We start from the raw sequence: 16,954 nt of genomic DNA, 5'->3' as shown, positions 1-16,954 counted from the left end.
TTTTTGATATTTTTCAGTCACTAAAGTCACTAAAAAAAATTAAATGTTGGATTTCATGCCCGAAAGTGAGGCTTTTGGTGATAATTTCCATGAAATTTTGATTTTTGCCCCCGGAATTCTCCGGATCCCCTTCAAGAAAAAAAAGGCAATCGTAAGTCCCAAAGACCAAAGTATCTATAATTTTAGTCAGGAATAATAATTTCAAAATCATTATAAAAACTCATTTTTGGATTCAACTTTGAAAAAAAATTTCAAAATGAATTATTTACCTAGAATTCCAGATTAATTTTTTTTTTTTGAAAGTTCCTCTCTAGACAACAGGGTTGATCAGAACTTATTCCATTTCCTTTAGGTAGATACGATTTCATATGTTCAGATCTGCTCCAATAGGTCAATTATCACCGCATCAGATCCCATTTTTTTCTCAAGAATTGATGAACATTTTACAAAATCTTTATAATTTTTGCCTGATTCAAAAAACGATTTTCATGTAATTGTTGTCCAATTTTACAAAATTTCAACTGTTGGTATCAATTTTGAGCAATTCTCATGCATGTCTTTTAAATTTTTGAAAATATCGAGAAATTAATTTTATTCCTATTCATGCAAGTTTAATGATATTTATTCATCAATTTTCAAATGGTTTCCCGCTTCTTTCATCATAATTGTGTACCTATTTTTATCTCAATTTTTGGACAAATTTTGTTCAATTTTTTTTTAATTTCAATAATTTTTACCATTTTTTAAATTTATTTTCAAGAAAAATGTTTGTTTTGATGATTTTTGAAAACTTGATTCTCTTTTGTACAAATTTACCTACACAATTTTTAAAATTTTTAGCCAATTTTTGCATAGGTTTTATTAGTTTTGAAGTACTTTTTACAAATTTCGCCGAAATTCCGGACAATTTTTATTGAATTTTATTCATTATATTTTCAGTATTTTCCCCTTTTTTTTGAATGATTTTTTAAAACTTTTTTTTTTTTGGGATTCTTCTCAAATTGAACATCTTTTACAATTTTGAGTTAATTTTTAGAAATTCGGGACAACTTTTTTCAATGCCATGCCATTTTTGGATTTTTTTTTAAAAACACTTTTTGAATTATTTGAGCAATTTTTGTATGTTTTTCAAATGATTTTTCAGAATTCTATGTTGAAATGTTCACAATTCTAATGTTTATTTTCATTGTCTGTTTTTTTAAAATTTTTTATTTTATTTATTTATTTATTTCAAAATTTCTTGCATGTTTTCATTTGTATCCAATTTTACTAATTACCAAATTTTGAATCAATTTTAAGCAATTTTCATGATTTTTTACTTAAATTTGACACAATTTTCATGATTTTCACTAAATTTTAAAGCATTTGTATATTTTCAAAAATTCTAGACAAACTTTTTCAATTCCAAGCAATTTTGTAATTTTTAATACTTTGAGCCATTTCAAGTGAATTCGACGAAGGTTTTGAACTCATTTCTTCCGATTTCGTTCAACCCAACAACTTACAAAAACATCAACAGTTTGCCCTCAGCCTCCTCGAGAATGCATTTTCCTAAAGTAGGTCTTATTCCACTTTGGAGGTATCTCAATTCTCCAACTGTGAAGAATGAAAATGTGCTAAAAACTGATTTCACAGTTCGAAAGTGCATTTGATTCTGATTCTCGAAGGTTAATTCAAGTTTTCAAAAGTTGAAAGTTGAACTTTCAAATCGAAAGATCAAATTTCAAGATAACGCTGTAAGAGCGAGCTATTATTTAAAATTACGAAAAAATGGCCATAGGTATAACTTTTTATACCATTTTTTCAAATTGGGCACTCTTGATAGGGGGAGGGGGAGCTGCGCCTCACTCAAATTTGGGCCGGAATTAAAAAAAAAAAAAACAGCAAAAAAGAACATATCAACTGGTACATTTTCGGAGGGCCTGAACACGAATATTGCCTTAGTTTTTTGATTGAGCTTCATCCAAAGCCCTCAGTGTGTCCCCTCCCCCACCCCAAACGGGTCGAAACACCAAAAAAAATTGTATGGGCAACGTGATACATGAAATGACATGTTTTCGGAGGTGTCAAACACGAATATGACATTTATTTTTTGATTGGGCATCATCCAAGGCCCCAAAGCACCCCCTCCCCCGTGTCAAATCCCAAAAAAGTGGTTTCAGGAACGCGATACATGAAGTAGTATGTTTTCGAGGTTGCCGATTGAGCAAATTTAATATGAAAATTGTTTTGGGAATCAAAAAATAAATGTTGTATCCGTCCTAAGTAATGGTTATTTTATTTCTGTGCGTTTTTCAAATTTAGACACCCATCACAATAATTATGAATTTTAGTCAATTTTTCACAACTTTTCATAATTTTGATAAGTTTTTCAATTTTTGGAATCACTATCGAAAATTTTGAGTTGTACGTTCAATTTTATTATATTTCTCTGCGAATTTATATCAATAAATTATATATAGAGCAGGAAAATAACGAAAAAAAGCGAGGGCAAAAAGGAAAAAATTAGCACAATAATGTTTTCTTCGGTAATATGTTCAGATGAACCCCCTGAACTAGCAAAAAAAAAAACGACCCTCCTAATCCTGGAGCTAATTTTTTTAGGGGCTAAAAATAAAAACGGGTCCGATTCACGTTTTCGATACCTATCCCTCAAGAGGGGTGTCTAAAAATAGGGATGGAAAGAGTAAGTGTTTGAAAAAAAGTCAGTCCAATAAATTGATCAAAGTTACCACTTAATATCATTCGTTTTTGCTCAAATTTTTTTTACAAAGTCTACTCACCCAACTATTAATCACACCACCATCGATTGGTTTTCAACCCTCCCAAGGGGTTGGTTGGGGATGCTTTATTTTTCAAGAAACACACAACTTGAATCATGTATTTGAAAAACGAATCTGGACATGCGATATATCGAATAGTATGTTATTGAAGTCGCTGAATACGAATACCAACTTATTTTCTGGGTCCAACTCTTCAAAGGCCCTCGGTGCCCCAAAAAGGGGGTAAAATTTTTGAAAAATCGTGAAAAGTCGAGTGATATATCGAATGGTATGTTTCCGAGGTCGCTGAGTACGAATATGAACTTATTTTTTGTGTTCCACCTCCCAATGTCCCTCTGTGTCCCAACAAGGGGGCCAAAATTTCAAAAAAATCGTCAAAAAGTCGAGTGATATATCAAATGGAATGTTTTCGAGGTCGCTGAGTACGAATATGAACTTATTTTTTGGGTCCCACCCCACAATGTCCCCCTGTGCCCAAAATAAGGGTCCAAATTTCGAAAAATTGTTATATCGAATGGTATTTTTTCGGGATTTTATTTTGAAACATTTTATTAATTTATGAGTTTTTCCAGCAACAAAAAAAAAACATTATAAATGAGTAATAAATTTCATTTAAAGGAAGAGTATCGATAAGGCCATTTTTTGGCCCCAGACAGTTATCGACTGAACTACTCTTAAAATGTTGTAATAAATGCCCAAAATACGAATCCGTGGTTAGTTAACCCAAAATGCCCAAATTTTTGGGCTCCAGGGGTCCCAAAGTTGCGAATAAAAAAATAACTTTTGGAACCACTGAGTACTATTTTCAAAAACTTTTTTAGCGTAAAATATCTGTTTGAACCCATTAAACATTATACGAGGCAATTTTTCTATTTTCGACCCTCGGGGCAAAAATGAGGGGGGGTTTGATTTTTGGAAAATTTTGGAACCACCATTTTGAACTTACCCCTTTGAGCCCCCCTAAAAAAACTTCTTACAGTTTATTAGTATCTGAAAGACCTCCATCCTACCAAATTTTGAGCTTAATAAAATTTTGCGCTGGTACTCAAAACTTCAATTTTTCTATTTTTCGTAATTCGGATATTTTGGGAACCCCTGGGAAACTGGGAACCTGCGATTTGCGTCAAACGTACCGTTTTGAGGCATATATTCAATTATCTAGGTGAAAAAGTTCAATTAAGCTCCCTGTATATTCGTAATTTTGAACCCTTTTTTTAGAGCCCCCACTTTTAGGCACCCCTGAAAAAGGCGTTTATGCATATTTTTTCAAATAAATTGAAAAATTTACATTTGAAACGCCCTAGCAACTTAGCAAGTGTTCGATAATTTTTCATTTGATTTTTCCCGTAACTTCCGAAATTGAGCTATTTTACGTCAAATTCTGGCATTTTTACTTCGTTGAAATCGTGAAAACGTGATTTCAACGTTTTTTCGAAGAGTAAATCTCAGAATTTGACCCAAAATAGCTCAATTTTGGAAGTTACCGGTTCTTTCTCACGCCATATTTTAAAGTTCTTTTTAGACGTAAAACTTGAGTAATTATTGGGAAACTATTTTGATGAAAATTTTTGATATGAGGGATTGTACCTACTTAAATTTTTCTGAAAAAAGTAACTTTAGTACCTACCCAAAAAGTGATCAAAAAAGTGAATTAAAAAATGTTTAGTGTAAAAAATAGAGACGAGCATAAAACTTTCCATACAAAACATTACATTTTATTTTCAGAGGCGTGACGTATCGATGTGTGGCGGGGGAGACGGCCGAGACGGGGGAAGGGGGCGGGCGATACTGAGAAATTCTATCAACTTTTCTCGCTAGAATTTTCCAATTATTCACTCCACACTCCCCCCTTCACACCAAGATTTTTCCAAACTAGTTGGCCAGATTTGGTTCAAATCATTTCTTAAAAATGTCGAATAAAATTTTTTTGAATTTTTTTATCGATTGGATTATGTTTTTGGAATTTCTCGAGTTGATTTTTCCATTCTAGGAAATGTTTGAAAATTGATGTAGTAGAATTCAAATCTGATCGGGTGATGCAAGGGTGAAAAAGCTGTGAAAAATTGATAATTCAAAACGTAAAACATCATTTTTTATGCAAAAAGTTGATTTTCATAGCTTCAAAACTTTCAAATCTTCAAAGTTTTCAGAAAATAACATAAGGTAGGTATTCATCATAATTTAAAAATATGAGTAAACGCCCGAGCGAAGCGAGGGCAAAAATTTTGAAAATTCACAATTTCTGAGGGGTAAACCAGCATTATTTTTGATTTGAGGAATCAATTTTTCTACCCTCTAACTTCGGTTAGAGAAGAGAAAATTAAAAAAATCTAGCCCGAGCGAAGCGAGGGCGAAAGCTATGGAAAATTGATAAAATGAGATGTAAAACAACGCCATTCCTGATTTTGATTAAATGACAGAATTATTTGAAAAGGCTATAGGTGGATAAGTATAGCGAATTTGCCCCCGAGAGCTTCAGGGTTGATATTTGCATGGAAAGTGGGTACCCTTGAGCACCTTCCGTCACGAAAGTTTCAGACCCCCAGACCCCCCGTTTTTGAGAAACCCCCCTTTTATGAAATTATAATAGAAATTTTTTTTTGAAAAAAATATGTGTTTTTTTTGGGGGTTGAAAACACATTTAAAAATTCTATTCCCAGTGTTTTCAACCCCCAAAAAACATATATTTTTTTCAAAAAAAAAAATGTTGGTGGGTCGTGGTCAAAAATTGAAAAAACCAACAGAGGGGGTAAAAATGAATTCTGGTGTAAATTATTGTTTTTCGTCGAGGTGTCGTTTCCATGTGAATCGAACTCCCCGAACACGAATATGACGTCCAATTTAATGCTACCCTCAACCACACCCCTCCAGTGCCTCTGCCCCCGCCTCAATTTTTACTATTATATTAAAAATTGAGCTATATAATAATATTGGTGTCGTTCTCATACGAATCAAACACCCCGAACACGAATATGATGTCCAATTTAATACTACCCGCAACCACTCTCCTCCAGTGCCTCTGTCCCCAACTAAATTTTTACTATACTAAAAGTTGAGCTATTTTCATAATATTAGTGTCGTTTTCATATGAATCAAAAACCAAGAACACGAATATGACGTCCAATTTAATACTACCCTCAACCACACCCCTCCAGTGCCTCTGCCCCACCTCAATTTTTACTATTATACTAAAAATTGAGCTAGTATATAATAATATTGGTGTCATTTTCATATGAATCAAACACCCCGAACACGAATATGACGTCCAATTTAATACTACCCTCAACCACACCCCTCCAGTGCCTCTGCCCCAACTAAATTTTTACTATACTAAAAGTTGAGCTATTTTCATAATATTAGTGTCGTTTTCATATGAATCAAACCCTCCCAACACGAATATGACATCCAATTTTACGCTACCCTCGTGCACACCCCTACAGTGCCTCTGCTCCCACCTAAACAATAAATTTTTTAGCTAACTCCGATCAATCCTCGACCAATAATTACTTCAAATCAAATAAATTACTATTAAAGGTATGTTTTCGCGAAGGTTGAAAACTCAACGACATCGCTCGCAAAGGTCAAACTTTAACATTCTTGAGGAGCTGACTGTAGCCTGGAAGGGAATAGATGCGGGTAGACCTAAATCGGACTTCATATTATTCATGTTAGGGTTGTTTGATTCATATGAAAATGACACCAATATTATTATATACTAGCTCAATTTTTAGTATAATAGTAAAAATTGAGGTGGGGGCAGAGGCACTGGAGGGGTGTGGTTGAGGGTAGTATTAAATTGGGGTTTTTTTGATTCATATGAAAACGACACTAATATTATAAAAATAGCTCAACTTTTAGTATAGTATAAATTTAGTTCGGGGCAGAGGCACTGGAGGGGTGTGGTTGAGGGTAGTATTAAATTGGACGTCATATTCGTGTTCGGGGTGTTTGATTCATATGAGAACGACACCAATATTATTATATAGCTCAATTTTTAATATAATAGTAAAAATTGAAGCGGGGGCAGAGGCACTGGAGGGGTGTGGTTGAGGGTAGCATTAAATTGGACGTCATATTCGTGTTCGGGGTGTTTGATTCATATGAGAACGACACCTCGTTTACCAAAAACAATAATTTACACCAGAATTTATTTTTACCCCCTCTGTTAGTTTTTTCAATTTTTGACCACGACCCACCAAAAATTTTTTTTTTGAAAAAAATATATGTTTTTTGGGGGTCGAAAACACATTTAAAAATGCTATTCCCATTTTTGTGCAGAATCATGATCATCGCTAAAACGAGCGAACAAAGCTAAAAAACCTCATTTTGGGGGGTAAATATGTGGGGAGGGAGGTGAAAATGTTTGTGGGGATACCTCTTATAGATGTTTACAACATACCAAAAAATTGAAAAAATCGGTTTTCATGGGGCTGAGAAAAAAATTTCTATTATAATTTCATAAAAGTGGGGGTTTCTCAAAAACGGGGGGGTCTGAAACTTTCGTGACGGAAGGTGCTCAAGGGTACCCACCTTCCATGCAAATATCAACCCTGAAGCTCTCGGGGGGCAAATTCGCCATACTTATCAACCTATAGCGTTTGAAAAAAAGAAGGACCTTCGGGCAAAAAGGAGGACTTTTTACTGACTTTTTCGAGAAGAAGGACCCATAGGCAAAAAGACAAACTTTTACTGACCTAGAAGGACTGGAAGGACCGTTAGACACCCTGATTAGGCTTTCCTGAATTATTCATTTTAATAAAATATGGCAGCGTATCTAAATCTACTTTATAACTACGCAGCCACTTAGGTCCATTAATTTTTTTATCCTTTTTATGATTACCATCCTGCCAAATTCCTTTTGGTAGGTATATGTCTCGACTTTTAGCTCCTTTGGTAAGCACAGGAGCTACCAGAACTTCTTCTCCCAACATGAATTCTAGAAAAAAAAAATACTTGGTGAAAACAGATAAATTCATAACGAGATGAAAAGATATTGAAATTCAACTCTTACGTGAATCGATAGTGTACGTCACATTATCATTAGGATCTATCCACCATAAAGGAGGGTTGACCGGAATACCTTTCTTGACGAATTGTTTCATCGACTGCAGTACGAGATTGGAAAAGCTATTGCGTATTTTAAGCATTTTAAAGACGATTTCGCACGTCTGAAAGAATAAAAGTAAAACAATAGCGATTATTTTCAATACCAAAAAATGGTCACTGACGAAGTAATAGTGAAACTCGATGGCTTACTTTGTTACCATAATTCCAAGGAGGAATGGAGAACTGCAACGTTGGCATGAATACATTTATTTGCAACCATCTTATGAATAATTCTTCATCGGGAACTTCGTTATCGTACTCATTACCTCCGATCATATCAGGTAATACGAATGGATATCCGATAATATTCATTTGAAGTAACGTTGGTATCAAAGACAACAGTCCGGCGCTTTGATCCCAAGTACTGTTACGATCTATCATTCGAACAAACACCGGATACTGCTGAGTACCTTTACCAACTCGAACTTCAACCATGTTCCCAAAACTAGATGCTAACTTGACATAATTCTTCAACGACGAATCTGGATAATCGCTATTATCGGGGTTTTTAAACACTGGATTGTCAGGAGCCCAATCACTTTCACCGGCGTCGAATTTAAAAGCATCTATACCGGTAGAATTCTTCAAAGCTTCGAGTCGTTTTCTAAACCATTCATAGGCGTCCGGATTAGTAAAATCTATATAACCACCTTTGCCGTTCCACCATTCTACGGTAGTGCCAGTGTCATTTTTTACAAAATATCCCTTCTTTTTGGCTTCGTCGTGGAATGGTTGACAATCGACGTTGATAAATGGATGAACCCAAATGGTGCTTTTGACTTTTCGTTTTTTCAAATCCGCTGTGAGCTTCTTCAAGTCTGGGAACCGAGTCTTGTTTACGGTCAAACTACCATAGCAGGTTTCCCATTTATCGTCTATTTCTACATGACTTATGGGAAAATGGCGTTTTAAAATTTCGTCTACGAAATTTTTTACTATTATTTCAGATATGTTAGTTTTGTACGCAGCCCACGTTGACCAGATTGGTTTACGTATAGTGTCAACATCGACTATAACCTGCGGTCTTTGGATAACGTTATTTACAGCGTGTAAATAAGCCGCTTTCATATCAGGTAGTTTACATATTCTGTACTTCAGCACGGTCTGATTTTTTTTTAAATACGGATCTTTGTTCTCCGCTATAATTGTGAATGTATTTGCACTTTTGTTGATCGAGATGAATAACGGAGTTTGTTTATCGATAAACAGATAACTGCCATCGGAAAACAACCAAAATGGTTCTAAAACTGCTTGATCATCGACTTTACTCGAAACAAAGGGAAAAGCAGAGTATGTCGATGATTCGATGGGCCATGACTGAGTTCTCCTTTCAGCTCCACCGTAAACGTGTATATTTTTCAAGTCAAAGCTTACTTTCAGATTGTCTGTTGAAGTCGTCTTATATTCGAAATTTTTACATATATTATCTTGCTTAGAGACGTTGAATTGAGCGTAGCCATCCCATCTGACACAGTAATACGAATTTTGAGACGAGCACACCGATAAATCTGATTTATTTAAAGACGATATATCCACAAGTTGTCGAAACGAAGAATCAGCACCTGAATCAAGAGTAAAGATCAGCTAGTAATTTCAACTGAAATCTGAAGGTGAAATAGTCCGGCATATGACAATAGGAGAAATTGCACCCCCCTCCCGCCGATCCTCCGGGACAACTTTTTTCTTAAAGGGGACATCCTAAGGAACATTTTAAAGCAAACTAGCCCAAAAAAAAGTTGGCCTTACTTACAAAATGGCGGCCATTTTGAGTAACAGGTCAGCCGAAATCGCAGATTTTGCGTTTTAACATAGGACTTCCACGAACACGAACTTTTTCAAACTTTACAAAGGTAGATCGAAAGATCATGCAAAAATTTATCACCTGTCGAAATTCCAAGTGCTATAGTGCGTTTTTCGATTTTTCGTGAATTTTTGAAAATCGAATTTAGGCCAAAAATGAGGGAAAAAATTAAAATTTTACCAAATTGACAAGGAAAGCTGAAATTTGGGATGTACCCTATTTTCGACATGCCAGATTGATTGGAAACGGTTTCAACCCGTTTTGAGCGGTTCTGAAGCCTCCAGAGCAGATTTTTGAAACTCGAAATTCCCACAAAATTCCATCAAATTGGAATTGTAAAGCTAAAATTTATTCTAAAAACTAATTTCAATACGCTACGAAGTACTGCAGATGAATTTCAAGTCGTTTTGGATCCTCCGGCGACTTTTTGAAAATTCCTGAAGCCTCCAGCAGATTTTCGAAACTTTAAATTTCCCCAAAATTTCATCAAACTAAGATGGAAATCTGAAATTTACTCTACACTCCAATTTGAACACCCTCTGAAGACGACTTCAGGTGGGTTCAAGTCATTTTAGAGCCTCCAACGACTTTTTTGAAAATTACTGGAGCCTCCAGTAGATTTTTGAAATTTGAAATTCCCCCAAAATTTCATCAAACTAAGATGGAGAGTCGAAATTCATTCTGCCAACTAATTTCAATACGCTACGAAGATGATTGCTGGTGAATTTCAAGTCGTTTTGGAGCCTCCAGCAAATTTTGAAAGGTTGTATGACGTTTTTTTGTAAAATTGAAATTTCCTAAAAGTAGCTGGAAGCTTCAAAATCATTTGAAGAGCTCAATTCCAAAATGTGCTTTGTCCAATTTTTTCAAAAATGCGTTTTCAGTGAATTCCGTTAGATGGGACTGTTACGCAGTTAGGTAGGACGTCAGATAGCCGTAAATTCGTTTTTAAACGCGCTATCCAGTACATTGAATGCAGAATTTTATGTAAAATTCGTTTTATTCAACACTATTGAACCAACCTACCACTCCAAAATGTGCCAAGTCCAACTGGGTGCAGTAGTCTGTTACCTAACAAAACATTGTACCAGTCCAAAACGTGCTAAATACCACATTTCATCGTGATAATTTTGGAAAATAATCTGTATGCAGTGCCAAAACGTGCTTAGTCCCATTTTTGGCGACTTCGTACACAGATTGAACAAATAGGTGTCATTTTGAAAAAAAAAAAAATTGCAGGGAAAATATTCGAAATACTGTACACTACACTGTCTGATATTGAAAATTGACATTAAAACATCTTTGTGTGTTCACGAATTTTGTTTTTGATTTGCCAAAAACAAAAATCTGGGACAAAGCACATTTTGGAATTGAGCTCTTCATTTGAAACCACCATGTAGTCTGTGAAGTAAATTTCAGCTTGCCAAATCTATTCGATAAATTATTGTTGGGGAAATTTTAAGTTTCAAAAATCTATTGGAGGCTCCAGTAATTTTCAGAAAAGTCACTGGAGGCCTTAAAATGACTTGAATCCACCTGAAGTCGTCTTCAGAGGGTGTTAAAATTGGAGTGTAGAGTAAATTTCTGCTTTCCATTTCCATTTGATGAAATTTTGTGAAAATTCAAACTTTCAAAAATCTGCTGGAGGCTCCAGTAATTTTCACAAAAAGTCGCTGGAGGCCCTAAAATTACTTGAACCCACCTAAAGTCATCTTCAAGGGTAATAAAATTATAGTGTAGAATAAATTTCAGCTTTCCATCTCCAATTTTATTACCCTTGAAGATGACTTCAGGTGGGTTCAAGTAATTTTAGGGCCTCCAGCGACTTTTTGTGAAAATTACTGGAGCCTCCAGCAGATTTTTGAAAGTTTGAATTTTCACAAAATTTCATCAAATGGAAATGGAAAGCAGAAATTTACTCTACACTCCAATTGGAACACCCTCTGAAGACGACTTCAGGTGGGTTCAAGTCATTTTAGAGCCTCCAACGACTTTTTTGAAAATTACTGGAGCCTCCAGTAGATTTTGGAAATTTGAAATTTCCCCAAAATTTCATCAAACTAAGATGGAGAGTCGAAATTCATTCTGCCAACTAATTTCAATACGCTACGAAGATGACTGCTGGTGAATTTCAAGTCGTTTTGGAGCCTCCAGCAAATTTTGAAAGGTTGTATGACGTTTTTTTGTAAAATTGAAATTTCCTAAAAGTAGCTGGAAGCTTCAAAATCATTTGAAACCACCATGTAGTCTGTGAAGTAAATTTCAGCTTGCCAAATCTATTCGATAAATTAATGTTGGGGAAATTTTAAGTTTCAAAAATCTACTGGAGGCTCCAGCAATTTTCAAAAAAGTCGCTGGAGGCCCTAAAATTACTTGAGCCCACCTGAAGTCGTCTTCAGAGGGTGCTAAAATTGGAGTGTAGAGTAAATTTCAGCTTTCCATCTCCATTTGATGAAATTTTGTGAAAATTTAAACTTCCGAAAATCTGCTGGAGGCTTCAGGAATTTTCAAAAAGTTGCTGGAGGATCCAAAACGACTTGAAATTCACCTGCAGTACTTCGTAGCGTATTGAAATTAGTTTTAAAAATAAATTTTAGCTTTACAATTCCAATTTGATGGAATTTTGTGGGAATTTCGAGTTTCAAAAATCTGCTGGAGGCTCCAGAACCGCTCAAAACGGGTTGAAACCGTTTCCAATCAATTTGGCATGTCGAAAATAGGGTCTATCCCAAATTTCAGCTTTCTTTGTCAATTTGGTAAAATTTTAATTTTTTCACTCATTTTTGGCCTAAATTCGAATTTCAAAAATTCACCTAAAATCGAAAAATGCACTTTAGCACTTGCAATTTTGACAGGTGATAAATTTTTGCATGATCTTTCGATCTACCTTTGTAAAGTTTGAAAAAGTTCGTGCAAGTCCTATGTTAAAACGCAAAATCTGCGATTTCGGCTGACCTGTCACTCAGAATGGCCGTCATTTTGTAAGTAAGGCCAACTTTTTTTTTGGCAAGTTTGCTTTAATATGTTCCTTAGGATGCCTCCTTTAAGAAAAAAGTTGTCCCGGAGGATCGGGGGGGGGGTGCAATTATTCCTATTGTCGTATGCCGGACTAAAATGCGAATACGAATACGTAAAGGTTTACCTTTTACAATAATAAAGTTTTTTTCGAAGTGAATATCGTCGTCAGAAGTGTAATGTTGAAGCAACACAAGTATTAAAATCAATAAGGAAGTTTCTGTAAAAAAATTAATAACACAGCGATTAATCACTGAAAGCAAAAACTATAATTTACTAGAATTAAATCTTACTTTTGTAATTCATTTTGGAGTGATGTTATTGCGATGTCTCAGAATGAAAATTGTATTCGGATTTGCAGTAGAAAGAGGCTACCTACTTCACCAAAATTTACTTTGAAAAGAGAACATTTTGTTGGAGTTGGTTCGCAAACAAATTACAAGTTATCAGTGTTTTTCTAACCGCTGAATTCATCGATAAGAGGCTATGAAGACAACCATTGACGTCAATGAAGACAACCAAGCACCACCTATCCGTCCACCACCAATCACTCGACGATTCGACTGACAAGGACTGACTCGAGCGACGCGGATACAGGGTGTTCAATAAAGGAAAGCATACAGTTCACCAACCTCAACCTGTTTTTATTTTATGATGGTTTTGAACGTTGAATTTCTTGAGCTCAATAAAATTTTGCGCTGGTACTCAAAAATTCAATTTTTCCATTTTTCGTAATTCGGATATTTTGGGAACCCCTGGGAAACTGGGAACCTGCGATTTGCGCCAAACGTACCGTTTTGAGGCATATATTCAATTATCTAGGTGAAAAAGTTCAATTAAGCTCCCTGTATATTCGTAATTTTGAACCCTTTTTTTAGAGCCCCCACTTTTGGGCACCCCTGAAAAAGGCGTTTATGCATATTTTTTCAAATAAATTGAAAATTTTACATTTGAAACGCCCTAGCAAGTGTTCGATAATTTTTCATTTGATTTTTCCAGTAACTTCCGAAATTGAGCTATTTTGCGTCAAATTCTGGCATTTTTACTTCGTTGTAATCGTGAAAACGTGATTTTAACGTTTTTTCGAAGAGTAAAATCTCAGAATTTGACCCAAAATAGCTCAATTTTGGAAGTTACCGGAAAAATCAAATGAAAAATTATCGAACACTTGCTAGGGCGTTTCAAATGTAAATTCTTCAATTTATTTGAAAATATATGCATAAACGCCTTTTTCAGGGGTGCCCAAAAGTGGGGGCTCTAAGAAAAGGGTTCAAAATTACGAATATACAGGGAGCTTAATTGAACTTTTTCACCTAGATAATTGAATATATGCCTCAAAACGGTACGTTTGGCGCAAATCGCAGGTTCCCAGTTTCCCAGGGGTTCCCAAAATATCCGAATTACGAAAAATGGAAAAATTGAATTTTTGAGTACCAGCGCAAAATTTTGTTATGCTTAAAATTTGGTAGGATGTAGGTCTTTGAGATACTAATAAACTGTAAGAAGTTTTTTAGGGGGGCTCAAAGGGGTAAGTTCAAAATGGTGGTTCCAAAATTTTCCAAAAATCAAAACCCCCCTCTTTTTTGCCCCGAGGGTCGAAAATAGAAAAATTGCCTCGTATAATGTTTTATGGGTTCAAACAGATATTTTACGCTAAAAAAGTTTTTGAAAATAATACTCAGTGGTTCCAAAAGTTATTTTTTTATTCGCAACTTTGGGGACCCCTGGAGCCCAAAAATTTGGGCATTTTGGGTTAACTAACCACGGATTCGTATTTTGGGCATTTATTACAACATTTTAAGAGTGGTTCAGTCGATAACTGTCTGGGGCCAAAAAATGGCCTTCTCAATACTCCTCCTTTCCCATAAAAAAATAATTCAAAAATTTGAAAATTTTTGATGAAATTTGACAACACAGTGAAAATCCTAGTTTCATTTTATTTTCTCTTGTAAAATAATGAAAAACTGGTACATAGGTGAGTGAGCGTTTTAAAGAAAAATCTTGAGACGTAAAATGTTTTCTTTGCAAAATGAGCGTTCAAACTTTTTGAATAGCGATCCCGATAATACCTTGGTAATACCTCCACCTCTCCGCTTCTCCATCCGAAAGTTACTCCAATCAGGGTTTTTGAGATGAATTTTCAAAATAATTTCAAAAATAATGGTGTGAATCTTTAAAGAAAAATATCACACAATGTTTTGTCGTTAACTTTTTTGGGGCAGAGGATTCTAAAAATATGTGTTCAGCAATCTTGAAAACATACTATTCGATATACACTACTCGTATTTACATGATGTTCAGCGACTTTTCAAAATTTTATCGTAGGGCGTAATAGTATATTACAATACAAGGAGCGAAAGTGAAGTATGTTTGGTCGAGTGCAATTTGACTCGCCGAGCCGAAGGCGAGGGGAGTTAACGCACGAGACCAAACATTTTTCACGTCGCTTCTTGCATTGTAAGATATTTTTCATTATTCATGCTACGAAAATAAGTTTTACGCCCGTTTTTGGTTAAAGTGATGAGTATGGCCCTTTTTTTGCATAGTAAATACATCGAATACTAAGCCTCCTAGAAAAAAACTAAAGGCATTATGTCGATTGGAAATTTAATTCTCTACAATTTTCCTCGACTTCATTTTTCCGTAGAATGCTTTTTTCCGCCTCCAAGGCGCTTCAAAAGTTAAACGATCTTCATTTTCGACCCGGGTAAACATAGAGCATTTTCGTAGCATGCACGGAGGGCGGAAAACTTATACTTTCGTAGCATGTATAATGAAAAGGGGTTTTGAGAAACTGTAAGCAGAAATCAAGTTCATATTCGTATTCAGCGACCTCGAAAACATACCATTCGATGTATCGTTCGACATTTCACGATTTTTCGAAATTTGGCCTCTTCTTTGGGACACAGAGGGACATTATGGGGTGGGACCCAAAAAATAAGTTCATGTTTGTGCTTGGTGACCTCGAAAACATTCCATTTGATATATCACTCGACTTTTTGATGATTTTTTGAAATTTTGGCCCCCTTGGTGGGGCACAGAGGGACATTGGGAGGTGGGACACAACAAATAAGTTCATATTCGTACTTACTCAGCGACCTCGAAAACATACCATTCGATACATCACTCGACTTTTCACGATTTTTCAAAAATTTTACCCCCTTTTTGGGGCACCGAGGCCGAGGGCCTTTGAGGAGTTGGACCCAGAAAATAAGTTGGTATTCGTATTCAGCGACCTCAATACTATTCGATGTATCGCATGTCCAGATTCGTTTTTCAAATACATGATTCAGTCGTGTGTTTCTTGAAAAATAAAGCATCCCCACCAACCCCTAGGGAGGGTTGAAGACCAATCATTGGCGTTGTGATTAATAGTTGGGTGAGTAGACTTTGTAAAAAAAAATTGAGCAAAAACGAATGATTTTAAGTGGTAACTTTGATCAATTTATTGGACTGACTTTTTTTCAAACACTACCCTTTCCACCCCTATTTTTAGACACCCCTCTTGAGGGATGGGTATCGAGCGTAGTATCAAATTGTCGAGAATTTGAAGGGGAACAGTTTTAGTCATGGTAGTTTTTATCGTAAACCTAATATTTTCGGAGTAAATTGCAAAAAACGTGAATCGGGACCGGTTTTAGCCCCCTAAAAAAATTAGCACCAGGGTTAGGAGGCTTGGTTTTTTTTTTTTTGGTAGTTCAGGGGGTTCGTCTGAAGATATTCCCGAAGAAAAAAATTAATGTGCCAATTTTTTCCTTTTTAAAACCGCCATTTGCCTGCTCTATTAGTCGTATATCTATCAATTTTTCGGTTTTTTTTAAAACAGCTTTGAGATTGTATGATTCCTTTACTCTTTTTTTTTTTTTTGAGAACATGGCGATTTTTGTTGATATTTTTTATGCACTTTCTTCGGTCATGAAATTTCCATAATAGGCCATACTTATGAAAGAGGATTAGAAGGGCGGATTTGCCCTCAAGAGCATTCGGATTGATAGTTTCATGAGAGATGATTGTCATTGATAAACTCACCCTAGAAATTTTTTAGCCTCATCTTAATCCTCAGTCCTCGCCTTACTTTCCACCAAGCCTCAGCTCCCACTCCAATTTCCAATGCTTCAAATTGATCGTCATTAAGCTCTGTCGCCTGTCGTTATTTATTCGCTTTTTCTTCTTCTTTGTTACGGGTAAATCTCCAAATACACCAAAATTAAACACCTCATCGTCGTGGTTGTACGAGTACGTGTAGGTA

The 16,954-nt window shown here is 35.5% G+C and overlaps 1 protein-coding gene across 1 annotated transcript; it reads right to left on the bottom strand.

Annotated features, from left to right (window-relative positions):
- Positions 1-7,455: 7,455 nt before the first annotated feature.
- Positions 7,456-13,130, bottom strand: LOC135848319 (myogenesis-regulating glycosidase-like). Its single transcript, XM_065368215.1, has 5 exons — positions 12,999-13,130; positions 12,833-12,925; positions 8,040-9,451; positions 7,795-7,951; positions 7,456-7,719 (listed from the first exon to the last, which is right to left on the bottom strand). The coding sequence occupies exons 1-5, from the start codon at positions 13,009-13,011 to the stop codon at positions 7,499-7,501; spliced, it is 1,896 nt and encodes a 631-aa protein (XP_065224287.1). The 5' UTR covers positions 13,012-13,130; the 3' UTR covers positions 7,456-7,498.
- Positions 13,131-16,954: the final 3,824 nt, after the last annotated feature.

This window comes from Planococcus citri, chromosome 5, assembly GCF_950023065.1.
Source record: "Planococcus citri chromosome 5, ihPlaCitr1.1, whole genome shotgun sequence".
NCBI lineage: Eukaryota > Metazoa > Arthropoda > Insecta > Hemiptera > Pseudococcidae > Planococcus > Planococcus citri.
Note: the sequence above shows the minus strand (reverse complement) of the source record. Positions and strands in the feature narration are given on the sequence as shown.

What these genes read in the sequence shown, in the direction of transcription:
- LOC135848319 (XM_065368215.1), bottom strand. An exon ending in CTTGGAATTATGGTAACAAA is followed by an intron (nt 7,952 to 8,039) that starts GTAAGCCATCGA and finishes TTATTCTTTCAG; the next exon opens with ACGTGCGAAATCGTCTTTAA. An exon ending in GACGTACACTATCGATTCAC is followed by an intron (nt 7,720 to 7,794) that starts GTAAGAGTTGAA and finishes TTTTTTTTCTAG; the next exon opens with AATTCATGTTGGGAGAAGAA.